This window comes from Apiospora kogelbergensis (genome assembly GCF_038363985.1).
Source record: "Apiospora kogelbergensis strain CBS 113332 chromosome Unknown utg000005l_segment0_segment0, whole genome shotgun sequence".
Lineage (NCBI taxonomy): Eukaryota > Fungi > Ascomycota > Sordariomycetes > Amphisphaeriales > Apiosporaceae > Apiospora > Apiospora kogelbergensis.
This window is the reverse complement of record NW_027117422.1, coordinates 6,535,255-6,562,846: the sequence shown is the minus strand read 5'-3', so window position 1 is coordinate 6,562,846 and position 27,592 is coordinate 6,535,255. Positions and strand designations below refer to the sequence as shown.

The window sequence follows — 27,592 nt, the reverse complement described above, 5'->3', positions numbered from 1 at the left end:
TGGCTATATCAAATCCCAGCAGGAAAGGACAGTAAAAGTACGACAGCCCGGTTGGAAAACTAATGACGACTGAAGTCATTGATTTCAGCTGTAAGTGGCAATCTACTTTGAAGCGGAATTTCCACCGTCCTTACAAGGTAGCAATTCAGATACTTACAGGAGCTGAGCTGCAGACTGGCAAATTTCACGTAATAGAAATAGCGGATACTTACAGAAGCTGAGCTGCAGACTGGCAAATTTCACGTAATAAAAATAGCTGTCGAGCTGCAGGTCGAAACCTTATGTAAGTATCCCAGCCTCACAAAGCGCATGGCGGCGACACGGGCACGCTCCCCGGGAAGCGCAGATCAGGATTGGCCAAGGTTGCAGGGCTATATGCGGCTCGGATGAACTCACGTCCTTGGCAGAGATGCTTGATTTAACCGCATGTGAGTGGAGGCGCTCCATCGAGGCTCCATCGGTTGAATAACAAGCATCGGCCCCTTGCCGTTTGCCGAATGGCGAACCATAGTATACAACGACGATCCGCTCGGCCGAGGAACCACTGTAATGCAGGGCAGATGTTGTATTCGAGACAAGACGTGATGATACACGTAACGAGGAAGGCGTCGATGTTCGTGGCCCCGTGGGCGGCCCCGCCATCCCGCAGATATCGCGAGCGGCCGCACGAAAAGAAGACGGAAGGGAAACGCACGCACTGCGCATTATCACGGTGTAGTGCAGGATTACCTATAAGCAGTTACTGCGCACCACTCGCTGTGAAAGCTTCATCCTCGATCTCGACACATTCACATTACCCCTTCAAGCTCAAGCAAGCTCAGAGAACCATTATCTGCACTTCACTCAGTCCCAACACCATTATTATCATGTCCTCCAACCCAGACTTTGACGAACTTCATAAAAAGTTGTTTGAGGAGGGCGTCAAGGTGCGCCGCGCCGTCCTCGGCGACGAGTACGTCGACGCAGCCCTGAAAAATGCCACCTCATTCACGATGCCGGGCCAGGAGCTCATCACCGAATGGGCCTGGGGCACTGTTTGGCAACGTCCCGGCCTGGACCGGAAGCAGCGCAGTCTTCTGAGTAAGTGATTGCAGTTCCAGACGAAGACGCCGTTGTTTCTAACCCTCTGTTCAGACATCGGCATCATCATTGCCCAGAAAGCGTGGCTCGAGCTGGCGCTGCACACGCGCGGCGCCATCAACAACGGGTTGACCGAGGTCGAGATCCGCGAGGCGGTGCTGCAGGCCACCGTGTACTGCGGCACGCCCGCCGGCGTCGAGGCCATGATGGTCACTGAGAGGACGCTCAACGAGATGGTGGCCAAGGGGGAGTACAAGCGGCCGGCTTGAGGCCACTGGAGCACCAGCTGCGGGTGCTAGAGGGTTCCGGGCTCACGATGGCCATTCACCTTCGTGAAAAATCTTCTGGTCACGGTATTGCGTGGGGGAATGAAGGAGTAGCGAGCCAGTCGAGATTTGTGATTTGTGATGATTTGTCACGACTGTGGATTCTGGCGACATATATATGTATCGGCTAATAATTTCTACGACGTCTTCTTGCCCCCCGTTGTGTGTGGTTGGCCTGTAAACTCTATTGTCGCCCTGCAGCATCAAATGGCCATACGGAAAAGAGACGGTGGGGTTTGGAGATGATTCCGCAATTCCCGCTCTCCAAATCTTCCAACGGGACGGGCCGCGCGGGTATTGCGGGTATAGCGGCTTGTTCCAGCTCTGTGGGGGTAGACTTTCCTTAAGTCCGTTTATTTTCAATCTTTCCAAGTGACTCCAGCCCAACAATCCCCGACTTGTTGTCTTCCAACTCTCAACTCCAAGCGCTTTCAATCACAGCTTGACTCGAACGGGTGCTGAGATCCACATCAGAAGACGACTGACACGTCAGAGTAGGAGCTGTTGCGGTCAAGTCAGTCTTGTGGGCATCAGCTTCTGCCACGACTGTTGGGACTTGAGCGCAGGCACGGATGAGGCTAGCTGGAGACGTAGGGCTTCGCTCGTCATGATGGACCTAGACAGCGAAACGTTTCTTCGGCCATCATTCCAGATGATGGACACAGGTGCGTGTTGCTCGCGTCCAATGGAATGCGCCACGACGCATTCATTGCTTCAGCTGGCGAGGAACATAAGCCCATTCAATTGTGCAGTGAGGGGTCAAGATAGCCGGCAAACACACCGCAATTGGCAGCTCAGCACACCGAAAGCAGGGCTTACAGCTACGTCATGCTATCCCGGGCTATGGCAGCCACAAGAGCAGGCAGCCTATTGTAGAGCTAGGATAAGGCAAGGCGTACTCCGGTCCTGCTGTAGGCCAAGCCACTAGACCACTAGACAACTGTTTACTTATCTCTTATAGGATTCTTGCTGCTCGCCTATTTGATCATGACGCCAGGAGAGCTGCTGCGCCACAGCCTGTTGTCCTACGTTGCGGACTGCTCAGTCCTAGAATAATGTGCATTTTACTGTTCAAAACGGAGGCGCCCTCCCTGCCGCAGAAGCTGAGCTCCCGATTTCTTGTTTAATCATTTTCATGTACGGCTTCCGCGCATCGTGGCCTATGCATACACTTCGGCTCGGGCACATTATGAATACGATAACCGTTCTTTACGAGGACATCAAAATTCTCCCCCACGGAGTATTCCGTCCGCCGACCCAATAGGTGTCCAGAGAATTAGTTTGGGCAAAACAGGTGGTCGACAGGATGCAGACCAGCGAGAGTCAACTGCTGCGTGGGACTCTATTCAATGCGGTTGACTATGGACACGATGCAGGTGCAGGTGGAGGTGAAGGCACCGGACCTGTTCACCAGAGAGATAGGGGAAGTGATCTGGAGGTCATGCGCGCCGATGGTGCATTGGAGGTGAACAACGAACACGATGGTATCGAAGTGCACTCGCCGATAGACTGGGAACCAAGATCGTCGATTCCAATCTCGGCGCTTACAGAGCTTCCCAACGACAAATCCTTCATTGAAAGGTCTTCCAGCAATATCGTCGGCGAGGTGATTGACAAACCCAGAGCATGCGCCTCGCTCAACCGACGAGGACGGCTCATATTTGCGGCGATTATAGTGTTGATCATTGTGGCTGTCGTCGGTGCCGTGACCGGTACTGTCCTGAGTCGAAAACCCCAGAACTCCGAGATCCTCCCATCCAACCTCGCGGCAGTCAACTGGACGACGGCGGCGAATGCCACGATCTACGTGGTCTTCAGCCAAGAGACGGACGGGTCCTTGATTGCTCACCGGCAGGAGGCAGGTAATTGGACAAAGGTCAACATCAGTCACATCTTCCAAGACACCGGCAGCAGTCTTGGTATTCGTGCCAGTACACCTCTGGCGGCTGCAGCTATTTCGAACCCTGTTAACACGTCCAGTCTTGGCGTGAGTGAGCTGAGCCTGTTTTACCTGACACCCACCAACACCATCACCCAGATCGTCACCCGCGACGGCTCGCTCCGGGAATGGGTGTGGGGCGACGTCGGCCCGCACAGCGACGTGAAGCTGTCGGCGGCACCCGGCTCCCAAATGTCGGCAGCATGGCGGCGCTGTCGCGACGCCGCGTCCGGGTGCGGCGGCGGCACGCTGTCGCTGACGTTCGAAGACGAGTACCAGAACTACCTGGTGGCCAACTCGACGTACAACTGGACGGCGACGGTCGCCAGCAGCCGCCTCGCCGCCAACTCCAGCATGGCGCTCATCTCGATGGACTACGGCAGCGCGTCAGACTACCTTTGGGGGTTCTACGACACCAATGGCGTCATGGGCTCGGCTTGGGAGGACTTCCAGAAGGGGAATTGGTGGTGGACAAACCTCGGTAAGCTTCTCCCGCCATTGCCCCAAGTTATTTGCCTTGGGAGGCAGCCTCTCAGCCTCTCACACTGGCGGAAACAACAGGGCGCAACATCATGTACGGCATCCCGATGAAGACGGGGCAGGGATTTGCTGCAGCGTCGTTCCATGGCCGAACCCACGCCTTCGTGGCTGCTCTGTTCCCTGATGGATCGGTGTCGGTCAAGTACTATGATCCTGGGTTGGACGACTGGCATCCGGAGGCCAAGCTTAAGCTGGCGAATGAATCAACAGAGACAGTGGCCAGGTTTTCTGCCATTGCGATGACGGCAGATGCGAGGCTTTACGGCATGGTAAACAGCAGCATCATCCAGGAGCTCCGGATGGACCAGACTGACCCTTATACGTTTCATCACGTGGGGGACATTGTTTGATTTCTTGTGTCTCCTTTGTGGCGTCGGGCATTTTGACCTCTTTATCTCTTGTGTGTCTTGATGAATGTAGTTTTTGACAATGCAACTGTGTCGTTTGAATTTGTACGTACTGCACTGTATTAATAGCTAGCTACCCCGCAAAGCCCGCTGTACCCCGCCGCCAGCCCTGAAGACTGAAGACAGCTTGGATCGCTTCAATTCGCCAATTGAACTTTCCAACATAAACATCTTCACTTCGTCCACCAACGCTGCTCTGCCGAATGCCACCTCGCTCTCCGACACTCCTCCGCACGATGCTCACCCGCCTTCGCTTCGATTGGCCCGACACCGAGTAGATGATGGGAAGCAGAAACGGGATACAAAAGATGGACGCTGGGAATTACAACGCGCACAGGTTGCATTGGCCGGTTTTCGTCGCCAAACTCGACTCCCGCTGCTCGATGCTCACGTCAAGACCATTTCTACGTTGATGTTGCCGATTACCATCAATTCTCTCGAGTTCCTGCGTGTCGCTCTGCTGTCGGTCACATACCTATTTCGGTCCATTAGCCTTTTCCCTGCAGTTCAATCTGCCTGTCACGCATGGCGCAACAACTTGCCAGTGCCATGATGGAGAGTGCCGTCGAATTCCAGCTTGGGTTTCTCCCTTGACAGCAACTCGCAACCGGCGAGAGTAGATACAAGAGAACAACTATGTGTAAGTTGAAAGCTGAGCTATTGACCGAAACCCTCCCGATTGAGTTATGCCAAATCATGGCGCGCACACGAAGGACTTGCACACGTCAACAGACTGTGTCGATAGGGACGCTGGGGCACGCTATGGCGACTTGCGTGTCCATTGCCCCCGTCGCTATAGGTAGTGGCGCGTGTCATCTGAACCATCTTGGTGTTCTCTGCCGCCGAGGTCCGCCGAGACCAAGGGAGAAAGGGCGTTGCTCTTTGTGGTTTTGGTGATCCCGGACTGCAAGTTGGCTCCCCTCAGAATCTCTTCCGCATTATGCAATGAGTTTAGTCTGCATTGTGTCGTCTAGCTTATGGCCAGCCCATGTCTTCCACGTCGCCGAAGTTGGTGATCATCTGATGGTTGATCGAGCATGGCATCGACCTGCATGTTCACTACCCAGCCTGCTACCGCCCGAAACGGTTGACTAAACCTCGACCGCCCAAGCCGTCTCTGTTCTTACCACGCATAGCCTGCTGATGTGTGCCCAAATGTCTCTGTCTCAGTATCCATTTGTCGTCTCTGTTCTTCAGACTTCCCTTCGTTGAACTCGAGTACTAGAAACTGCGCGCCCTTGGCGTGTGTTGCTGTTTGAGAACAAGACGTGAGTTAACTTGATATTTGACACATAAAGAACCACAACGCCAAACAACAGCATTGAAGACCTTGATTCAATGTCTTTGTGACCGCGAACGAGCTTGAGTGACAGCAACACAGCCCGGGTTCAGCGGCCCAACTTGGGTGTGGCAGAACTTGACGATGGCTACAGCACTCCGAGCGAGTTTCACATCGTGATCTCGCATGTATATAAGGGACAATCAAGAATCATGGCCTGGATACTGGTAATTGGTGGTTATCATCGGTCAATCAACATTGCCACTATCTATTAACACGCAATCACATCCGCTTATGTCAAACCAGACATCAAACATTATGGCATCGAACACACGCAGCCCCAAGGCCACATTTGGTGTCGAATGGGAATTCTACATCGGCTTATATCAGCTACATAGCGCAAACCAGAAGCCTGACGCAGTTTTGGCGGCCTTCCCAAACGCCGTTATTATTCCACATCTGCGACATGGAATCAAGGAGGTCCAAATATATGCCAGACAAGGCATCATCGCCGCGCTTCGTGACAGTGGCGTAGACATCAATGATGTCGATGAGAACGGTAAGATCACAAGTCCGCCAGGGCCCTCTTCACAGCGATACCAAAACAATACAGCGGAGAGAAAGTATTTCCTCTGGTCATTAGACACGGACGCCTCCCTCAAAGCGCCTAGGTTGGGCGGGCAGGATGTTCCTGCGGGAAACCCTACTCTCAGTTGGCTCGGCCTCGAGCTCGTGTCGCCGGCAGTGACGGATGAGGCTTCCTCCTACGCTGACTTGGAGCGGGTTATCAACTTAGTCAAGGCCAAGTACTACGTCAATGCGAATTTGACATGCGGTTTGCACGTACACACGGCCTTGGGAATAAACCCGGTTCCCCTGCGCGGGCTACGACGGTGTGCCGCCCTGTGCTTCGCCATGGATTCTGTAGTGGCCGAGCTTCACCCCAGACACCGGCTTAAGACCGCGTTCGCTAACCCAGTTCGGACCGCGAGTAACGCAGCCATGGGCAGGACGGCTGTAGATGCCTCTGAGCACTATGCCGAGTCCCCGCATAACCAATACAAGTGGTTCATCAAGCTCGACCCGCCACCAGATGTCGATATTCGTGGCGTTGTGCACCAAATACTCCGTTGCACAGGCGCGGGGCCTGTGGCTTGGATGATGGCAACCAGCTTCCTAGCGGCCAACTACAACTTCAGCCAGTTCGGTAACCCTGATGTTGCCAACCCGACGCTCGAGTTCCGTCAGCATGAGGGCACGGCCGACACCACGCGCATTTCCGCCTGGGCCCGGTTCTGCGCCGGACTCTTCCGCTACGCAGTGCTTGAGCTGACGGACGAAAAGTTGGCGGAGGTGGTGGCCCTTTGTGAGGATGCCGAAAAAGACAAGTCCGGTAGGTTGTATCTGTATGAACTCCTTGAGCTTTTAGGCATGACTGACCAAGCACGGGGCTTAGGACTGCAGCCGTATTTCAGCAACTAGCCTGCATAAGATCTCTTGCTAGCCTGTCTACTGTCTGAACCTGCTTGAGTAATCGGTAGGCAATGGGAATATCCCAAGCAAGGTACGATGTTGCTAACAGAAACAGGATAGAAACCCTACAGGTGAGGTAAGGTAATTATGAGCGAGTGACAACAGGTAATCTAATGAATAAACAAACAGTGTCAAGGCTTTTCTCTTCGTCTTCTTCTTCTTGTTCTTCGTGTCTTTACCACTCCTAGCAATTTCTTTTGATGCCGTTACTATCGGGAAAGATAGCTGACAACCGCGATGTTAACCTTAACACTCTAATCATTTACAGTAATGACGCCGGTTAGTAAAGTCACTAGCTTGATATACCTTCTCTTATAATACCATTTCCGCGCTTTCTCGAGTGTTTGTATGTAAGGTAAGTAAATGACTCCTTCGCCTGTTAGCAAGTCTTAACAGAAGACAAACCCCTTCAACTATGTCATCCGTTTTCTTCCACAGCTCTCTACTGCCATCCTGTAGATAAGCAACAGAGGCTGCACTGTCGTACATTTCTGCAGCATTCTCCGGGCTTGTGGCGATCTCAAGTGGTTTCCGTCTCGTTACCTCTGGGTGGGTGCATGTCTCAGATGTTGTCTCAGTATAATATGCAAAGCCAAGGCTGCAAAGGCGGGAGCCAAAGAGAGTATAATATTCCAATCTATAGGCGATGTAGACTAAAATCAAGGGGTATCCACGCAATCCATCAAATCGCAAACAAAAGATGACTGTCACACCAACACGAAGCGCATCCCACAACAAAAGGCACTATGACCAACTCAAGATGGAGCCGGATGGTTGGCCGTTATGCTCGTAGACCACCATGACCTGGCCGCCGCCGATGTCCAGAGCGCCGTTCCATTTGCTGTTCTCGCCGCTCACCTCGGTGGGCCCGCCCCAGGTCATCTTGCCCCCGTTGAGGCCGGGCGACACGCACGCCTTGACCTTGGCGATGTTGGCCCACTGGCCGGCGGCCGAGTCCTCGTCCGTCATGAAGACGGTCACCAGGCCCTTGCCCTCGATGGTGGCGATCTGGGGGGCGCCGGCGTTGCGGCCCTGGGGCGGCACGTAGACGACGCCGCGGTTGCCGTAGGACGCGCCGTCGTCGTAGCTGACGGCGTACTCGACGCTGAAGGTGCCCTGGCGCGTCGTCTCCATGACCATGACCAGCGCGTCGCGGCCGTCGGCGTCCCGGACGGGCACGATGCCTTGCATGCCGTCGCGCAGGTGCACCGAGGGCGAGTGGATCTGCAGGTTGACGGGCGCGGTCCACGTGGCGCCGCCGTCGCTCGACAGGACCCGGAACGTCTCCTGGTTGTCCGTGGCCAGCTCCTTGCTGTACGTCAGCTGCAGCCGGCCGTCGGCGCCGTCGCGGATGAAGGGCTCCCAGTCGCCGAGGCCGTTGGTGCTGGACGCGGGGAAGGCGTCGGCCTGGCTGAGGAACTTCCAGTCCTTGCCGCCGTTCTCCGAGGCGCAGACGGTGATGCGGAACTGGGTATAGGTGTTACCGTTCTTGTCGTGGTTGCGGAAGGCGGCCAAAATGCGGTTGGTGCCGGGCACTTGGTGCAGGAAGGGGTTGTCGACGTCCCCGGGGCCGCGGGCGATCTCGCCGTACGGCGTAAAGGATCCGCCCCTGTCGGTGCTGCGAAGCACGTGGAGGATGTGCTCGCCGCCGGTGATCTCAGTGTAGGCCATGAGCAGCGAGCCATCGGCAATGGTGGCCACACGTGGGTACGTCCCACTTGTCGGGGCGTTGATCTGAAGGTTGGTGATGGAGACATGCTCCTGCAAGATGTCTCGCTTGGCATAGGCCGAGTGGTCCCCTATGGCTCTGCCTTGGACAATCGAAGGCAGCTGGCTTAGCAGGAGGACAGCGCCGAGAAGGAATGAACGCGCCATGATGTGTGTCGGTAAGTAGTAATCGGACAATGGGAGCCAGATTCTGGAGAGGGAAGGAGAAGGTTGGTCCCGATGTCTTATGCAACTTCACCTCAACGATGAGCTGATGCGACCCCTCTTATCTATACTCGATCCAGAGTATACATGGCTCCATAGCTCCATGGCTCCATGGCTCCATTGATCTTTTGCTCCATGGCTCCCTTGACTCGGAGATGACGGAAGGATTGTGCCCAACTATTGCCCCGGCGTGGCACCGCAGAGCACACGACCAAGACTGCCCAGACTTATTTGTTCCCCAGAAGGATCGTCGTCTGCCAAGGGGGCATTATCGTCAGGCGCAGCCGTCAGCTTCACCCATGTATGTCATTCATTATACCTCGCAGACAGTCTGATGAACTCATACCGCTACTGTCAGTAGTGGTGCTTGGGAGCTTGGGAGCTTGGAAAGCGATAAAACGACGTCAGGATATGTGTCACACGAAACCAAACATACGAATCAGGCATGTAGGAGAAGGCCAGGTCATGCACTCACTAAGCAAGGGACAGAGCAGTGGTTTCTGGTCCAGCAAGAAGTGTCCACGAGAGAAATCGGACACGGCGCCTGCCCTATCGGGCTTTGCCAGCACATCGGCACGACCAGAAGGCCTGGCGGGAAGTGGGAAAAGCGACGAATCAAAAAAGAAGGAAACGGCATAAGCACAGCACACAGCAATGCAACACGCTGCTTGCACCGCCTGCACACACCCTGCAACCCTGTCGGAAGGAAGTGGCTGACCCAGGTCATCAATCCAGTCCCAGTCATCATTCCACTATTCGACCGGGACTTTTTCCCACAGAGACCCACAAACCTTATTCGCCGAGCGTGTGCAACGATTCACGTCATTTAAGGGCCGTCTCCCGGACCCTCCCAGAAGACCTAGAATAGGCCAGAATGGGCGGGCACAGGGCTGAGGGGAGGGGACGCCAACCCGCGTGCGGCAAGGGCGCACGAGTCGGGCCCTTTCTAGCGCCACGACGCCAGTTCCCGAGGTCCGGTTCAACGGCAGCCGACCAACGAGCGCTGCCCAAGCTTCGCTGCTAGTTGCCTGCTAGTTGCCAGCTCGACGGCGGTGTGTTTGAGTGGGAGGAGAGAGGCGAGAGGGGGAGGGGCAGGCCAGCGTGATGAACGTGGGCCAATCGAGAGAATAAGCAAGCCTGCCGATGATGCGGGCTTCTGGTCGGCATTGGTCCGGCCGCCGCAGGGGAAAGAACCTCATGATGAGAAACGGCTGCTGCTAGAAGTACGCCGTAGAAGGGCCAGAGGAGCTAGAAGTTCTGGCCTGCCTAACCGGGCGTAGGACAGACAGAGAGAAAGAGATCGTCCCATTTCTCGTGACTTTTCTTTATTGGTCGTGCCAAGCCCCTAATGCGACCGGGGGTGGTGCAGTCTTCTGTTGCATTCGCCGTCTTGAGCCCGTCTTGAGCACTGCCGAGTCCCAAGTCCCTGGTTGCACAAGCCTCCAGCGACAAACAGGGCCAAAACCCACGGCGCTCTATGCACATATTGGGGATGCCCAGATGCAACATGCGCGCATGCCGCTCAAGCGAGAGGACCCTGACTTACTCTTTGGTCGTTTCGCTTCCGAATACCCGACACGCTGGAGACTCTGGCTAGTGTCTGGTGTTTTGGTCTCGGCTTTTCTTGACTCACGGCTTGTTGCATTGCAGCAGCTGCAACAATGGGCATGCGTTAGTCAAAGCCCGAAAACGGCCGCGTCGCACGTGAGACCTGCTGGGCTTTAGTTCGACGTCGGCTCCCTTTGTTGAAATGGCGTCAGTCTGAACACTCATGGACTGGTCCCCGTTCCGATGCTGATTCTCATTTCGACCTGACCGTGCCGCAGGTAGACCGGATCCTCCTTCTGATTTTATTGTCAGCTTTCAACTGTGCCCCTAATACACAAGGAATCGCGCTTACGTATTGCTCCAAAAACGTCAATGCTAGCAGGCCAGAGTCGGACGTGCGGACTGACTGCGGTACTTTTCTTCTAGAAGGTTAGCGGCTTTTTCGCCTTAGGGCTGTTGCTCAGACTTAAACATCGAGCGCCCCCTGCGCTATGGAAAACGAGGTGAATACGGCTCTTGGAAAAGCCCTTCGCAGCCATGACCCTCTAACAACCGTTCTTCGGAGATGATCTGCTGAGCAGCAAGTCACTAGACTGCGTCGCACATTATGCTTTGTTGACTACTGCAGTATTTATAGAATGATTCTGGATCCCAGAATGGCGCCCGGCCCAGGACCCATCAACGGCCAGCTTCTCAGCTCCCTACAGATCAATCGCATGTGGGGAATCGAATTGGAACGATGGTGGAAGACTTGCCTGCGATGATGTTGGTCTGATCTACCACGCGCCTCATAAGAAAGGAAGATTTAACGTCTTCGCGCACCGTGAGCGTTACACACCCAGCTCCGTCGTTTATCTAGTTGATATGCATACATAGATCAATCCCTGCTGCGGCGGTTCTGAGAATCTGCTGCTCTGTGAAGATCTGACCCACCCAAGCATGGATCTTGGCCGATCGCGCAGCCAGCCCTACGCACCCGTTGCAGCTTGTATTACTGTCCTCTTTGTGAAATAAAGTAAAAGATCGGCAAAGGTCGTGCGCTGAATACGGCTGGCTTCTGGCCAGATCAAGTCCATTGCGCTACAAGAATGGTATAGCCATGGAATCTAATATATCGCTATCTAAGTCTAACTTTTACGCACTCGCACACCAAAGCTAACGCGAGACCCGGCTCATACTGCGCCTGATTTCGGCGTCCTCGTCCTCGTGTTTCTGGTTGTCCCAGCCCGGCAGCTTGACCGAATGGTCCAGCGCCACCGGGAGGCCCCTATGTCGCCCGCGGATCATCATCAAGATCATGACGACCTTGCTCCCCGCGTACCAGCCGCCCGAGAAGCTGTAGGACTGATCGGGCAGGCCGACCGAGATGCCGATGTTGGTGTAGCCCGAGACGATCTCGAAGAGGAAGTTGAAGACGCTGAACGTCCTCGGGTCCACGATCGAGTGCGACGTCTCGATGAGCGTCACCAGGAACAGCGCGGCCGCGATGGACCACATGTCGTGCGAGAGCTGGCCGCGCAGGTGCTGGGACACGAGGCTGATGCCGCCCTCGGGCGCGGCGGGGGCGTCGAAGCGGATGTGCTGCGCGCGCTTGAGCGTGGGGTGGCTGGGGCGACGGCGGGCCGTGTCGATGCCCACGCCCTGGAAGTCGTTCATGCGCTTCTGGATCTGCCGGCCGACGAAGGCGGTGCCGCGCCTCCCCACCGAGGCGAGCATCTTGATGGACTTGGTGGAGGCGCCGGTGGCGTGCGACATGGCGTCGAAGCGGGGCGAGGTTGGCGATAGGAGCGGGGCGCGCGCCGACGCGACGAGCTCGTCCAGCTCGGCGGCTTCTTCCTCGTCGTCTTGTTTCACTGCTTCTTCGACGGAGTAGAGGCCCAATGACCGCTCTTCGTAAACCTGCAGGGCAAGCATGGTCAACATCGTGCGCCATGACTGTGGGAGAATGGTGTGATTGGAAATGAACTTACGTTGGAATTACGCATGACTATGATCTCGGGGTAGGCGGCAAGGTACATGATGATGAGAAGCAATACCTGCAGATCGAACCACAGTCCCGAGATGGAGAAAACAGCAAAGCCTCCGGACGGGACAGTGCAAGCCTGAAACAGGGCAATGCCCACTCGGTTGGCCACGGAGAAGGCTTCCAGGACCGGGTTGCCGATGCTCAGCACCAACAGCAGGATCCAGTCCACCGTCACCAGGCTGGAGAAGAAGGCGACGAAGACGAGGTTGGCCTTGGAGGGGAACATAAGCATGAACAGGCGACGCGGGTACTTGAGGATGAAGTCGAATGCCTCCAGCCAGTCGTTGTACTCCTGCGCAGCCGGGCCGGTGTGGGGCATGAACTTCTTCAAGCAGAAACGACAGAGGAAGATGATACCGCGGATGCAGGCCGGGAAGGCGGCGGCACCGGCAAGTGACAAGATGGTGACGATGGTGAGCACGAAGGCGTCGTCGGCAAAGGCAGCGATGCCGGCGTCGAGCAGCGTGAGCCCGGCGTTGTTGAAGGACGACACGGCCAGGAAGATGCCGGACCACCACGGGCCCTGGGCGTTGACGGCCGTCACTTGGCGGCTGTGCACGGAAAGCCAGGCGCCGAGGGTGATGGCGCCCAGGATCTGGAAGACGACGAAGTAGACGGCGACGATGACGAACAGCAGCTTCAGCGCGCGGTACTCGACGCCGCCGAGGTACTCGCGCTGGTCGTCGTCCAGGTCGAAGAACTGGCCGTTGCGCCCGATGGACTTCCTGTTCTCGTGGAGGAAGGTGTGAAAGTTGAATTCGTGGGGGGGCCGATCCCTTGGCTTGGTGGGGGTGGGGATGGGGATGTGGATGTGGATGAGACCCTGACTTGGCATGAGTCTTGACCGACGTGCTCCTGCTGGTGGGCCTGGCCGCCTCTTCCAACATGGCCAGGGCGGGATGGGTCATGGCGCCCGGGATGCTCTGTCGCCGATGTTGCTGTTGCTGCAGCTGCAACTGATGGTGATGATCCTGGTCATGCTGACCATGGGAATTGGGCTTGGTGAGCTCAAAGGCATCCTCCCGGGCGCGCTGGGCATGGGACTTGTCGTTGGCGCCGAAGGAAGACATGATGGGCAGGCCGAACATGGCGCCGGCCATGCCGACCATGGTGCCGGTGGCGCGCTTCCGGCGGCGCTTCTCGCGCTCCGTCTCGACGATGTGGTCGAAGCGCTTCTCGAAGATGTGGTAGCGGAACCAGATGGTGAAGAGCGAGACGAAGACGGGGCTGCCGATGATCAGCATGAGGAACATGATGACCTGCTGGCCGGTGGCGAGCTCGCTGAGGTTGACCGTGTTGAGCCCGCTCGCGGTGAAGGCCGAGGTGATGAGGAACCACGAGTCCACAAAGGTGAGGGTGCGGGCCGTCTCGGCGCTGGCGACGCCGTAGAAGACGGCGGCGGCGACGAGGCTGACGAGGACGAAGTAGGCGTGGTGCACGGTGATGAAGTTGACGGGCGGCAGGTACGGCCTGACGACGCGCCATGTCTCGGCGGCCTGCAGGCGGAGGACGGCATACCGGGACTGGGACTGCAGGTAATGATGGTCGGGATCGGAGCCGGAGCCTATCGATTCTGACTCGTGGCTCATGGTTGATTCAAATTCGGGAATGACGGCAGAACAATACGGGAAAAACGGCAAGAATTTGGCTTGGGCCCTTTTTCACTTCCCAACTTGGTGGTGTGAACGCCGGCGCGCCGCCCCTTTTTTGGCGGCCTCAAGGCGGTGGGACTGAGATGAACATGTTTCATTTGCGTGCACGTTCGACAGACAGCTATGTGGCACGGCACGAAAGCAACCTGCAACCTGCAACGTAGATCTATCGGATTGCCATGGGCTGCCAGGGTCGAGATTAACCGATCCAAGCAGTCCAGGGTTTGATCCCCCCTGTGAGACAAGAATTGGCGAATGGGACGGCCTAGTTGGCGATAAGAAAAGAAACGAAGTCTTGGTGGTTGGTGGCTGATATGACAGCGCATTCAATTTCCGGGCTGCCGGGGGCCTGTCAGCCCAGCTCCCGAGCGCCACTAACTCACTAAATCCCCCATCACAGCCTACTAGCTACCCGCCTGGAAATTAGTGCCCTGGTCCACTATCACAAAGACAACACACAGCACACTCGCCGACGTGCAATTGAGCCATGGATACGAACATCAATCCAACATCTTCCTTCAGAGTGCATGCAACAGCTCAGACTTCCAGCCGTGATTTTCCTTGGTGACACAGATCGTTGTGGCACATTGCAATTTGCATTGGACGGGGTTGAATTGGATTTGGAATCCCGAGTACCGCCTGCTTGACTCCGCTGTCTGTGCCCAATTCCACTAAAACAGCCCCCAGTAAAGCCTGCCAACTACGAGTTCTATTTTGGGATATTGAAACCAAACTTGGCCTTTTTATGGTCCGTTCTCGTGAGAATTGATGTGCCCAGCTGCGATACGAAAGCATTGGTCGAGTGCGCCTTGTTGTTTCCAGGCTTCCGCGAACCTCGCGCTCGGAGGTGCCAACTCAATCACTTGACGACACGGCCGTCTTTCTTCATAGAAGGCATTCAGACTCTTGCCACAACGCATCAATATTATTTTAATAGTACTAGAGCAACTGGCTAGGTACATCAAGAGTAGGCCATGGGGCAAACAGCGACTCTGCAAAATACATTTAATTCTCTCTAGGCGATATCACCAGCACTTACTAAATCTCCCGTCTTCACAAGCACTATACCTACCGCGAAATCGTTTCTTATAGACCTCAGTTGCTAGTCTAGGAACTATCACACGCGATCGCTTAGTCAACGACGTGGTCCAGCAAGTCCTCGGCGCAGTACGTATAAAAAATGGGGTCAGCGTGGTCGTTGGGCTAGACCAGAGTGACAGACCGCCTAGTCGATTTACCAGATGTGAGTAGGGGAGGAATTTGGAATACGCAAGGCTCGTCGGCGGACTGGATGAGGGCAGGGTCCTCAATCTGCTACCTAGATGATTACTCGACACATTCCACGACTGCAATCTTGGTAGCCGCCTCAGATGGCGTCTGGTTGATAGACCTCATGTTCTGCATGATATCCTTCGCGGGTCTTGGCTCAGGTGTCGGAGCTATCGTACCTGTACAACAGGCCGGAAAGAGGCCAGGGACTCGACAGCTACAACGGTGAGAAGGTCCTTAGGGGTGTGCCGCATTTTCCCCGCTCGCTTGGGCTGGTTCTTTGCCACGTGGTTCAGTCTTTGGGCCATCTTCAGACTCACGTCGATCATGACGGTATCGTCAATTTCAGGTTAGGTGTTTGCTGCGACTTCCTGGACTTCATCTGCTGCTGGTTCAGCTTGGCCTAGCCGGCATGCTTAAGGATTCGTCTCCCCATCTTCTCTAGCCCCTTTTATACCCAGCGGGACAACTGACGATAATTTATTTCCTTTCTGAGAGAGGGAAAGAGGTTGCATATGCGGTAGGAAGAACTAGTATCGATAGTGGGGATGGTCGGATCCTTGTCATGAACACCAATACCACTTTTGGTCCAAAGACATTATTCAGGGGCTGCTGGTTTTGGTTACCGTGCGACTGCTCGGAGGATATGTTAATGTTATCCACACTACCAACAGCCAGCTGTTGGAGAACAGTGCCACTGTACGAAGAAGGAGAGAACGACGAGATGGGATGTATGGGAAGCTGGTCCTGCCAGGGAGGGTGTATCGTAGGCGAGGCATGTTTGAAATAACCATGAATTTGTCTGTAACAGGTTCACCATTATTGACAACTACCTCAAGGTCGAAGTTGACACCGCATATTATTTATTACTATTTCGTTTCTAGTTCGATGCCGAGCTGTCAACCCAATAGAAGCGAGCCGTATACAATGGAAAGAGTTTGAATCCTCTCGCCAGCATCAACGAGAAGAGCATCGGCAAAATCAGCTCGACCATCACCGCACAAAGCGGCGTAAAGAACTGCACACCAGCACAAGAAGCCTCGCAAGCGAAACGAGAACAATAAAAGCACCGTCCCTAGTGCTACCTATACCTTTACCAAAGCTAATGGAGGTGCTAGCAGACTCGCCGCCTCTACGGCGGCTACTGCCAATGCATCCAAAGAACTTATTTCTCCGCAGGGTTCACTCCCCGAGGCCCACTCCTCAGCCTTTTGCATGGATACTTCAGTCGACGAATTCAGTGAAGGCGGCCCTAGAGTAGGCTTACCATTAAGTATGAAAATAAGCAGATAAAAGAAATGTCGCTGGAGAGCGCGAGGGACAACACGAGGGAGAACACGAGGGATCTGCTTTCCGGACAATGATACGATCTATCAAACCAAGATGAAGGAACTCACAGGTGGATCGAACGATGATTCAGTCCCATGATGCGGTTTACGATGAACATGATCTCATCTGTGACCTGTTCGTGTGCCTTTGGGCGGCATTGGTGCCTTTATACGATTTGCTTCACTTGTCCGACAGTCAATCAAGAGTATTTACTTAAGCGTTGCAGCTCCAAGAGCTATGCCCTTCACTGTGGTCATGTATCGGGACTGTTAAGCTTGAGCGAATCTGTTAACTGGCGGAGACCGTTGGTTGGTGCAGTGGCCTTGATCTCTTCGCCCACTTTTCTACGTTTTCATACCAGGATGATCCTTTGCGCTGCTAACGAGGCCATGAAAGCGATGATCGGCATATCTGATCGTTTCAAACATGCCGGGATGTTCTTTGGACTGACGTACATTGCATCAGGATCAGGTTTACGGAAGAGGTCGTGAACACGAAGTCTATATCTCCAGGCGTTCTCTAGCTACGCGACGTACAACCTCTGGTGTCAAACAGAGCCACTGCGATAGTACGCTCTGGATATAGGCCCCGCAGGACACAATTCATCTGGCCCACAAGCATGGCGGTCAGTCACGGGGGAATAAACAGATCTGTGGTCGACGTTAATAAGAGGCGCCGATGGGATCAGCTGGTGAGATGGCGGAAACATAGCAACCCTGTCCAGACTCTGCGGGGCGATAAACGGCAGTTGGCATTCTAGACTTGAGCGTGGACCTGTCGGGTTGTCTTACGCATGGCGGTGTGCAAGTTGTACACTGCATAACGAGAATGCCGAAGGAGACTAGGCTCGGAGACTTTTGGCAACGGGCGGGAGGCCAATCGGGGCTAACGGGTCTGGGCCGATGGTGTGTCTCGTCTCACTGGCAGCCGGGTCTGATTCTGAATAAATAGTTGGAAATCGATTGTCGAGACTCTTTCAATCGTGCTGGATGACGGGGCCAAGGCAGTGCTGGCCTGCAAAGCAAGCGGCAAACCTGGCAGTAGATCAGATGGCAGCCAGTTCATTCATGCACATCACCTGGAGTGATTTTCTGGAGCGCATGGACGGTGGGCCAATCGGCGACGGACAGGCAAGTATTGGCGAGTCGTGGTCGTTGACGTAGGTAGGCGGCCAGGGATTATGGAATGTCGATGGTCTCTTCTTTTGGTCCGTGGCGGGCACGTGTTCTTGTCTGGCCCCTATCGGCCCAGCGAAAGAAAAGGCAATCTCGCATCGGGGTGGGCATGGCGGGGCAAACAACTTGGCAGCCCTTGGCTCCCTCCTTTGATTTTGGGGATCCCCCGGCTGCCCAAGCCTTCCAAGACATTGGGTATTTAGACAAGACTTTCCGTTCTCTTGTCGCCCATCTTGGCTTCTCTCCTGCTAGCCGACGCCAAGTTGACTGGACCTGGGACTTCCACAACAACCATATCGACGTTTCATTCTGCTGCTCTTTGGACCAGACCAGCACGTGACTGTGACAGACTGTCGGAGTTGCATCGCATCATGTCCGATCCCATCCAGCCGGTGGGTCCGCCCGCAGTAGCCAGCGACAACCCCAACACCACCACCGACGCCCACGTTGCCGTCGCAGGCCATGAAGCTCCTCCTGTTGGAGATGTCGAGCCGACACTGCAGTCTTCCGCGTCCATCGCCCCGGCCGCCGCTTTGGAATCCGGCAACGGCCCCGTCGACCCCCTCAACATCGGTCGCCATCGCCGCGATGATGTCACCCTGAAGCAGCTGCAGATCGACCATCCCAAGGCCAACAAGCGCCAGCTTCGCGAGTTCTACCGCAACCAGAACAAGCTCATCAACCACTACCTGGGCGTCGACGACGAGGAGCGCCTGCAGGTCGAGGAGGATGCCCGCCTCGGGCCCAAGATCAAGTTCGCCATCAACGCGTCTTTCACCGTCAACTTTTGCCTGTTCGTCATTCAGCTCTACGCCGCCGTCTCCACCGGATCGCTCTCGGTAGGCTCACCCATGCTCAACGCCCTCGCTTGCGCCTTCGACGACGTGTCAAGTCTTGCTAACGCGCTCGGTAGCTCTTCGCCACGGCCGCCGATGCCTTTATGGACCTGGTCTCGTCCTGCGTGATGCTGATTACCTCGCGAATGGCCGCCCGCGCATCCATCTACGATTACCCCGTGGGCCGCACTCGTATCGAGACCATGGGAATCATCATCTTCTGCGCGCTGATGACCTGTGTCGCCATCGAGCTGCTCGTAAGTTGCACCCCCCGCCCCGCCTTCCGGTCCCTGGCCTTCGCTGACGAGTGGTAGATTGAATCCGGTCGCACACTGGGTGGCGGCCACACCGAGTCGTCCGAGCAGCTGCACATCGTGCCCATGGTGTGCGTCTGCGTTGCCATCTTTGCCAAGGCCACCCTCATGCTGTACTGCTTCGCCTACCGAAAGCATCCTTCGGTGCATGTCTTCTTCGTATGTTTTATTGCCCCATCCATCCATCCACACCCGCTGGCATCGCCGTAGAGAAAACTAACGCAATCCCGCAGGTGGACCACCGCAACGACATTGCCGTGAACACCTTCGGTCTCATCATGGCCGTGGTTGGCGAGCGCTTCGTTTGGTACCTCGATCCCATCGGCGCCATCTGCATCGCCCTGCTCATCCTGTTCTCCTGGGTCTCCAACGCCTTTGAGCAGATCTGGCTCTTGGTCGGCAAGACGGCCCCGCCCGACTACATTTCGCGTCTGATCTACCTGACCATCACGTTTGACGACCGCATCCTGAAGGTCGATACCGTAAGTTGCGACGGCGCTGCTGCCCACTCCCCCTCGGCCGCTGTATTCCCGCTGACATTTTGCTAGTGCCGGGCGTACCACGCGGGCCAGAACTATTACGTCGAGGTCGACATCATCATGGACCGCTACACGCCCCTCGAGATCTCCCACGATGTCAGCCAGGCTCTCCAGCGGAAGCTCGAGGGCCTGTCCGATGTCGAGCGCGCCTTTGTCCACGTCGACTACGAGGACGACCATGACGTCAACGAGGAGCACAAGCCTCTCTACGAGAAGAGGGTGCCCCGCAAGACGGTCCGTAAGCTTTGGGCCGATATGATCGGGCGCGGCGACTGAGCGTCTCCAAGCCTAGCACCGCCCTTCCCGGGGATGCTCATCTGTTCCATGACGTACGCTCTTGGTTGCGCTTTCTAGTCTCTTGATCTGGCCCACGCCATCGACCGGCAATCGGGCAAAACCCAGTCGGGAAAAGACCTATTGTGTGTGTTTCATTCTGCAAGCCGTCGCATCCGACTCTTGCCCTTCTGAGGTCGTCACCTACGCGAGCATGCGGGAGGTTTGACGTTATGGCCGGCGCATTGCTCTGCTCCAATATCCACTGGATAGCTTGGTGTTCTCTGCAGCGCAAATAAGCGTCTCAATCTGGGACTCAAGTCATAATGCAATTAGCAGGGAATCCAATACTTTGAGAAGCTGATCCATACCGATGAGAATGGCCAGTGCGAGTTGACGTGATGAAACCACGCCGGGCCAATTGAAGTCGGATGTGTCAATATCGCCACAGTGCCACCTACATCGCTTTCCGAACAAGACGTCAGCACGACTGTTTCACATGGTCACAGCTATGTTCAAGTAAGCTGCTGGAAATAGGACCGCGATATGGACTGGAGGCCAAGGGCATAATGTACGGCTAATTTTGCCTCACATAGCATGGCCCCTACTGTGGCCGCAAATCAAATATACACAAAACAATGAATGTATTGAACTAGAACCTGGTTCGTATCTACTTGAAATACTGTCCCTTGAAGCCTGGCACGATCTCTTCGCCATCCTTGGCGTATTGGTGATCCTTTGCTTTGGCTTGCTGCCACTTCTGCTTCCGCTGGGTGAATTCTGGGCACGAGTTAGAATTCCATTCAGTTCAGGTCTGCTGCCGAATGATACAAGACTTACCTCCCATGGTGGGCACCGGGTGGCCACCGGCTTCAAACTCGTTCTGAGTAAAGCCTGCCTTCTTGAGAACTGGTGAGTCGATGGTCTTGAGGACGACATCATTCTGTGGCCGTGAGAAGTACAGAAGCCCCAAGCGGTCGACGTGTCTCTGGTCTGCCGGTGGCAGTGCGACCTAGGAAGAACGCGTGTTAGCCATCGAACCAAACATGCAAGGTGGGGGTTGGGCGTAGAAGAAAGCCCTTACTCTGTGGACGGTCGACTTGATGTAGCCGCCCGTCAGGAAACTCAAGGCGTCGCAGGTATTGACGGTCAAGCTCCCGTCCAGCGGCTTGGCCCATTTCCACTTGCCCGTCTCGTGCTCACGTATCTGGAGCGCGGCCACCGGCTGGCGGAAGAGCAAGGTGATGGTGCCCAGATCCGTGTGCCCGCCTGACCAGAGCCCGTCCTCCAGCTTCGAGATCTCCTCGGGCGAGAACCGGCCGTACTTCATGTACCGGAGGTGCGACTCGTCGTGGGTTTGCCACTGGTGCATCCTGGTGAAGAAGTCCTCGGGGAGTTCCAGGGCCAGGGCAATGAGGTGGTTCAAGGGGTTGAGGACTTTCTCATAGAGAGACTATGCCAAGTCGTCAGCAGACCAGCCTCCACAGTTATGCGCAAGGATGGTGCTACCTTGGCAAATGCTTCAATCTCGTCAATATGCTCTTTCAGCAGTGCGGGTACAGGTTGGGTAATGTGACCGTCGTTGGCTGTTGATTGTCTTAGTCCTGAGACTGTGTTTCATGCCATCGTTTCCTGGAGAGGTCCCGAACTCACTTGCCATATTCCACACCTCGACCTTGTCCTTGAGCCCGCCGCTCAACGCTCGCCGACCGGCCGGGCGGTACCCGTTGTATTCCCCATTGTCGAGGTCGGGGACGTACTGGAGCTTCTCCTCGAGGGGCAGCTCATAGAATGCCTGGCCCAGCGCGAACTGTCGGTCAACCCTTTCTTGCGGGATGCCGAAGTTGGTGACGTAGAAGAAGCCTTTGGTTCGGACAGCCTCGATCAGCTGCTGAGCGAGCTTCTTGTTGCCCTCGTCGGTGCCATACGTGGAAAGGTCAATGTTGGCGACTGCATGGGGGTTTCCTTTGATCAGCATCGTGAAATCATTCCTTCCGACTTGGAACCTTGGCAGTGACGTACGTTCGGCCCAATCCAGATCCTCCTTAGTCTCTGGGACATGAGAGTACTGAGAAATCTGTGTGGCGTGAGGCATCTTGATGGATTTGGGTAATAAACGGCAGCTAGTCTTGGGTCGAAGTTCGAAGCAGGTGGACAAACGAGCAAGGAGGATGTGAATTTGATGAGATAAAGATCAACGCGATCCTAGCAAATCCTCTTGTTCTTATCTTGCAGCCGCATCCGATCCCCGGACGCCCCCGACGTTGATGTCGTGATCGTGTTGGGGAATTCCTGCCCCGCACCCTTCTTCCCTCGACAGCAATACTCCAACGGTTGCGTGATCAACCAACATATGACACCATTACACTTTGCTGGATCAATAGCCCGCGATTAGGTGATGCGCCGCAAAAGCACATGAGTCCCGGAAGGTAGACACACTTCTGTTGGCGCTTTTGTTGTCCATTATTGATCGGCAGCTAGGCGTCGGCTCCTCTCCGTCACCTATCAACGTCTACATCCTTCGCGGCGGTTATGGTGCTCCGTGATGCCCCTCATCTGACCCCATCTCTTGGCCTACGCATGTTTCGGTCTTTATGGTTGGGGGTTCGGCAGGATCTCCTTATCAACCTAAGCTCATAGTGGCGACGCCGCAACAATACCCCATCAAGCTCTTACACAGTGCCCATGATATTGGCCTTTCCAAGCACATATAGAATACATTAAAGAAAGAGTAAGGACTAATCCGGAACGTTTTTTCCATACTCAACATCAGCAATACTTCCCCCATTGGCTCCACACTCCACGCTTCAATCCACGGATATGATTCGAGACACTGGGAGACTATATTTTGGGCTATCCTGAACGAAAAGAGTTGAAGCTCTCAAAGCTATTCAACCAAGCTAAATCCCAGTCTTTTAGAAGCCGATGGGATCATTGTCTTTGGCCCATCGGGCTGTTGGTCAATCTGTCTGGCAAGTAAGCTGCTGTGTATAAATAAGATGGTGACGACGAATAATTAACTCAGTAATATCTACCAAATGGGTTTTTGATTACTTAATTCAACGTCCATTCACTACTGGTGAGACTGTTTCGTTTCGTGTTTTCATGGATGTGTGGGAACGGTGTCTCGCCGGGAAGTAACTCAGGGGTTGAATGGACCTTTGCATGCTCAGACTGGAATATTTGTTCTTTATTATAGTAAATCATACTTCACACAAGCGTTGTAACAATTCCATAACAGAAAATGCATTATTTCAGCGACTCATCCTATTGTTTATGAAGATCTATACTTACCCAGCCTCATGTCAAACCTACCACGAAATGAATGCAACATCGCCAGACGCCTGACTATCGGACCACCCAACAATGTTGACTCTAGATGACGCACGAAGAAGAGCGAATCATGGCCATTACCCTGCGTCGCAGAGGCGCGTTCCTGAATCTGTCGCACATGGTCTCCAGCTGCAGGTACAGCAGCGCATGAAACAAGACCCACCACGCGTCCTCGGGCCCGGCATCGCGGACCCAGTGCACGAGCTGCGAGCCGGCGTCCGCGGGGTCCCCGATGACGGCGAGCACGCGCGCCACGAAGCGGCCGTAGTGGAAGTTGACGTCCCAGCCGCCCATGGCGCGAAGGTCCGGGTACTCGGGGCGGGTCAAGACGTGAGCCAAGCTGCTGCTGCTGCTGCTATCCGAGCTCGTCGGCGCTGTCGGCAGCAATATGCGGTACACGATCCGCCACTCCGGCAGCGCCGCGTTCAGTCCCTCGGAGTCGAGGAACTTGCTCTTGAAGGCAGCGACGCCTCGCAGGAAGCCCCGGTGCTTGAACAGGCACGCGGCCCGTTGGGAGGCTAGCAGGTTTTTGCCAAGGCCAATCAAGGGGGCTAGCTCGGCGGCGACTTTGTCGTGATCCGGAAGCCGTTTTTTGGCGATGATCCGGATCTTCTCCGCCGTGTGCGCCGGCAGGTCCTTGTCCGGGTGAAGGATGCCTCCGTGGGGAGGACGGCAATAGGCGTCTGCATCGGTCCCCAAGTTCTTTGTGGCAGGGGTTCTGTCTGAGCCTGCCATGATGAAAGCAGGATGTTTGAGCTTTAGGCTAAGATTAGAAACTCAAAGGGTGTTGAACTCGAAGTGGTGAACGAGTAAGCAAACATTGACTTTGGCGATTGAATTAGTCTTTTATATCCTCGACATCTCAACTTTCTTTGAGATCAGCAGACAATATCTTGGTGTCGGAGTTTGAATAGTTCTTTGTTCTTCGCAATGAAAGGCCCTGCGCCAAAACAATACTCCTTGTCTAAAAACCTCAAAACGCCGAATCAAAGACAATCGCCACCTCGACCTCTCCTATGCACGACTGTTTGTTACTGGCCAGCTATGTGCCGACAATGTTCTGGTACAGTCGGAGCCCAACATTGACTAAACACCTCGTAACACGTTGTCGATGCTTTTCAAAAGAGAACACAAGTAATTCACATTATGTGGTAAGTCAAACGCAGTAAGATAATTACAAGTCGAGTTTTATGACACACTTAATATAGTCTCAATATGTACAAGTCCCAGACACACCAATCAATACTTTTGCTTTTGACGTCAGTCGACGGCGGCGGCCTGATGTTTTACCTATAATCGTACTGGTGACCAAGGAGGACAAACTTCTTTACTCTTCCGAAGCGGCAGCAGCATCTTCCTCAGCCTCGGTGGTGTGCGCATCCTCGGCCTCAGCATCATCGCCCTGGACATCGTCGCGCTTGTCTACGGAGGCGGCTGCGGCATCTTCTTCGGCCTGGGTGGTGTTGGCATCCTCGGCCTCGGCCTCGTCATCCTGGGCGTCGTCACGCTTGTTCCTGTTGCCGCCCTTGGCGCCGCCACCGTTACCAGCGCCGGCCTTGGCACCACCAGCACCACCGGCCTTGGCACCAGCGCCAGCCTTAGCAGCACCATTGCCAGCACCGCCAGCGCCAGCCTTGGCACCACCGGCCTTGGCGCCACCGTTACCGCCGGCAGCTCCAGCCGACTTGCTTCCCGTCGTGGGCGCGAAGGTCTTGGCCTGGGCGTTCACGCCAGCCGCCTGGAATGCGGACTGCGACAGCTTGGTGATGCTAGGCAGGATGTTGGCGTTTCTGGCAAGCAGATTCCGGTCAGCTTCGAGCTCAGCAAGCAATGAATGCAGCGGGGGGACACTTACCTAGCAGTCTCCATGGTCTTGACTTGCTGCTCCGTGTTGGCCTGAGACGGGTTGTTCTGGATCGACTTGAGGCCGTCGAGCACGGTGGGCGTGAACTTGACAATCAGGCCGTTGGCGGCCGTGTTCTTGCCGGCGGCGAAGAGGACGGAGCGCTGGTTGTCCTCGTCGGTCTCGGCGTCGAAGCCGGCCTTGGCCAGCTTGGTGCGCTGGGCCGTGTTGGTGGTCGTGATCAGGGTGTTGAGCGAGTTGGAGACGATGGAGACGTCGCCGGCAAAGTTGTCGGCGGCCTTCTGCACCGCAGCAGCATTGGGGGCGCCGGCGGCTCCTCCCTTATTGCCGCCACCGTTGCCTTTGCCGCCGCCGTTTCGGTTCTGGCGCGCCTCGAGGCTGCCGGAAAGGTCCACGGGCGCAGCCAGGGTCGAGGCGACCTGCAGCGCCAGGACAAGGGAAACAAGCATACGAGCCATTTTGAGGAGATGAGAAGATTGATTGTGATTAAAACGGGAGTCGGGTCGAGTTCCGGAACACAAACAGTGACTTAAAGAAAGATATAGAATAAAAGATAGAAGAAAAGAAGATCCCGAGCTCCAGGCTGGGTAAAAAGCAGTTGATAAAGATCAGACTGAGGTAAGAGAAATGAACGTGGTGTGTGTGTTGATCTGAATTTAGAAGACGTTGGAAGGTGGGACGACACGATGCTTTTATCCGCCGTCCCAGCGCTGCAGGCACAGGACGAAAGATGCAGCGTAGATGGTCTGATGTCGTCGAGATGTGCTGTTGCTCGAAGTGCATCTGCCGAATCAGTTCCTGTGGCCGTCCCAGGGACCCAAGGGACAGGGATGGCGGTTCTCGTAAGAATCCCAGCAAGTAGGCAGGTCGTCGCGAAGATGAAACCATCCAATCGTAACCCACGGGCGTCGGTGCTGAAACGGGGCTATTCCTCCCCACCACCGACATTGAAACCGCTAGAGGCCCTGGTTCGGACAGGGGAGCATTGGGCGAGGGACGAGAAGGGCCAAGAGGATTCGTTTCGACAAGCTCTGGTGATGCGATTCGCCAAGTCAGGTCGATCGACTCGCCAAGGGAACTCATGAGCTTAGCATGCCAAGGTGCGCTGCTAAGCACTCTGGGCGGCGGGTGACGGGCGACGGCATTCTCGGCAGCGATTATAGTGGCTGCACGTTTCGACCGCGTCCACTGCATCCTCCACCGCCCCCTCCGCCACGCACCCATCGTTCGTTACAATGTCGCTGCCAAGATGCGATGGTGCATCGTCGCCTCCCGCAGTCTTCTCTATGAGTCAATTCTAGAAAGCCGACTCGAGATGCCATGACAATGCAGAGCCGATTGATTCCTTCCTTACATGCGCCAGGAAACTGTTCTGAGACAACCACAGGGGAGGTGGTATGATGCGCGAGGGGCATGCCTGATGCAAATGCGAAGGCCGAACCTGATTTTTCGTCGATCCTTTCGCTCCTGCATACCTGTCAGGAGGTGTCTAGACAGCCCGGCGTTCGTAGGCACTGCCGGCGCTAGACAGACAGAAATACCACATCGCTAGGAGACAGTCGACCAGGTCCTCGCTCTTCTCCGCGGACCATTCGGATTCCGGGGATGCCAAGAGCACGCAGCACCGACATGCGAAGGGGGGCCCGCCAGGAGAAAAATGATCGACGATGTTCCAGCTTGGCGTTCTGTGTTTTAAAAGCCCGTCCACGTTCCCAATCCGCCGGGTCGCTTGTCGCTTTGTCACCTCTGGCACCCCAAGTAGGCTAGGCGCTTGCACTCCAATTACATTGCAGGCCTTCAATCCGACCTACTTCTCAAGCACCTTTTGCCAGTGCGTTCTAGACTGCACGCGTTCGTCGATCATACCGCTGGTCTTCGCCCTGGTTTTGCATCCCCGGTAATCCCGCATTCCTGCATTCCTCTAGACCAGCTTCAGCTGCAAAGTTTTTACCAGCCACTCTGCCCGAAGCGAATAGCTTCTAAATGCAATCACCGTCCCCTTCTGGTTTTCTCCGTGAAACCCTCCTGGCCGTCCTCCGTATGGCAGGCATAGAATACCTCCCTTCCGGTCCCGGTATGAGGATCGTGTCCTAGCTACTTTGGTGCATACTGCAACCGAGGAAGGACCGTTGGGATAGCACCGGCCTTGACGAATATCGTTCGTAATTGACCCATGTGACTTCACTGTGTTCGCGAAGCCAAACAAGAGCAGTGCTCTTCCAGCGACAGAGGACTGCACAGCTTGTTATCCAAATTAGCGGCGCTGCGCTGCCAGACATCGCTTTAGCATACACAAGAGGCCTTGCGGCTCTGCTGCGGCTCTCCCACGGCTGTCGGCACTCGAGGCGGGACCTTCGACTTAGCAGGCGTTCTCATGAGGTCCATTATGCCTGCGAAC

At 55.3% G+C, this 27,592-nt stretch overlaps 10 protein-coding genes across 10 annotated transcripts; 4 read left to right on the top strand and 6 right to left on the bottom strand.

Annotated features, from left to right (window-relative positions):
• Positions 1-866: 866 nt before the first annotated feature.
• PG998_008813 (uncharacterized protein) lies at positions 867-1,349 on the top strand (the record flags this gene model as incomplete). The annotated part of the gene is made up of 2 exons (XM_066875629.1): positions 867-1,080; positions 1,135-1,349. 2 exons carry the CDS (start codon positions 867-869, stop codon positions 1,347-1,349), a joined length of 429 nt encoding a protein of 142 aa, XP_066731574.1.
• Positions 1,350-2,712: 1,363 nt separating this feature from the next.
• On the top strand, positions 2,713-4,235 carry PG998_008812 (uncharacterized protein; the record flags this gene model as incomplete). Its single annotated transcript, XM_066875628.1, has 2 exons — positions 2,713-3,826; positions 3,907-4,235. 2 exons carry the CDS (start codon positions 2,713-2,715, stop codon positions 4,233-4,235), a joined length of 1,443 nt encoding a protein of 480 aa, XP_066731573.1.
• Positions 4,236-5,889: 1,654 nt separating this feature from the next.
• PG998_008811 (uncharacterized protein) lies at positions 5,890-7,053 on the top strand (the record flags this gene model as incomplete). Its single annotated transcript, XM_066875627.1, has 1 exon — positions 5,890-7,053. One exon carries the CDS (start codon positions 5,890-5,892, stop codon positions 7,051-7,053), a length of 1,164 nt encoding a protein of 387 aa, XP_066731572.1.
• A 795-nt stretch (positions 7,054-7,848) lies between these two features.
• On the bottom strand, positions 7,849-8,979 carry PG998_008810 (uncharacterized protein; the record flags this gene model as incomplete). Its single annotated transcript, XM_066875626.1, has 1 exon — positions 7,849-8,979. The coding sequence occupies one exon, from the start codon at positions 8,977-8,979 to the stop codon at positions 7,849-7,851; it is 1,131 nt and encodes a 376-aa protein (XP_066731571.1).
• A 2,760-nt stretch (positions 8,980-11,739) lies between these two features.
• On the bottom strand, positions 11,740-14,199 carry PG998_008809 (uncharacterized protein; the record flags this gene model as incomplete). The annotated part of the gene is made up of 3 exons (XM_066875625.1): positions 11,740-12,483; positions 12,555-13,335; positions 13,433-14,199. The coding sequence occupies 3 exons, from the start codon at positions 14,197-14,199 to the stop codon at positions 11,740-11,742; spliced, it is 2,292 nt and encodes a 763-aa protein (XP_066731570.1).
• A 1,389-nt stretch (positions 14,200-15,588) lies between these two features.
• On the bottom strand, positions 15,589-15,860 carry PG998_008808 (uncharacterized protein; the record flags this gene model as incomplete). Its single annotated transcript, XM_066875624.1, has 2 exons — positions 15,589-15,672; positions 15,711-15,860. The coding sequence occupies 2 exons, from the start codon at positions 15,858-15,860 to the stop codon at positions 15,589-15,591; spliced, it is 234 nt and encodes a 77-aa protein (XP_066731569.1).
• A 2,546-nt stretch (positions 15,861-18,406) lies between these two features.
• PG998_008807 (uncharacterized protein) lies at positions 18,407-20,000 on the top strand (the record flags this gene model as incomplete). The annotated part of the gene is made up of 5 exons (XM_066875623.1): positions 18,407-18,874; positions 18,949-19,128; positions 19,186-19,344; positions 19,419-19,667; positions 19,734-20,000. The coding sequence occupies 5 exons, from the start codon at positions 18,407-18,409 to the stop codon at positions 19,998-20,000; spliced, it is 1,323 nt and encodes a 440-aa protein (XP_066731568.1).
• Positions 20,001-20,667: 667 nt separating this feature from the next.
• PG998_008806 (uncharacterized protein) lies at positions 20,668-22,092 on the bottom strand (the record flags this gene model as incomplete). Its single annotated transcript, XM_066875622.1, has 6 exons — positions 20,668-20,777; positions 20,838-21,009; positions 21,082-21,450; positions 21,507-21,583; positions 21,651-21,947; positions 22,020-22,092. 6 exons carry the CDS (start codon positions 22,090-22,092, stop codon positions 20,668-20,670), a joined length of 1,098 nt encoding a protein of 365 aa, XP_066731567.1.
• A 1,280-nt stretch (positions 22,093-23,372) lies between these two features.
• On the bottom strand, positions 23,373-24,065 carry PG998_008805 (uncharacterized protein; the record flags this gene model as incomplete). Its single annotated transcript, XM_066875621.1, has 1 exon — positions 23,373-24,065. The coding sequence occupies one exon, from the start codon at positions 24,063-24,065 to the stop codon at positions 23,373-23,375; it is 693 nt and encodes a 230-aa protein (XP_066731566.1).
• Positions 24,066-24,657: 592 nt separating this feature from the next.
• PG998_008804 (uncharacterized protein) lies at positions 24,658-25,652 on the bottom strand (the record flags this gene model as incomplete). The annotated part of the gene is made up of 2 exons (XM_066875620.1): positions 24,658-25,120; positions 25,186-25,652. 2 exons carry the CDS (start codon positions 25,650-25,652, stop codon positions 24,658-24,660), a joined length of 930 nt encoding a protein of 309 aa, XP_066731565.1.
• Between the last annotated feature and the right edge of the window lie 1,940 nt (positions 25,653-27,592).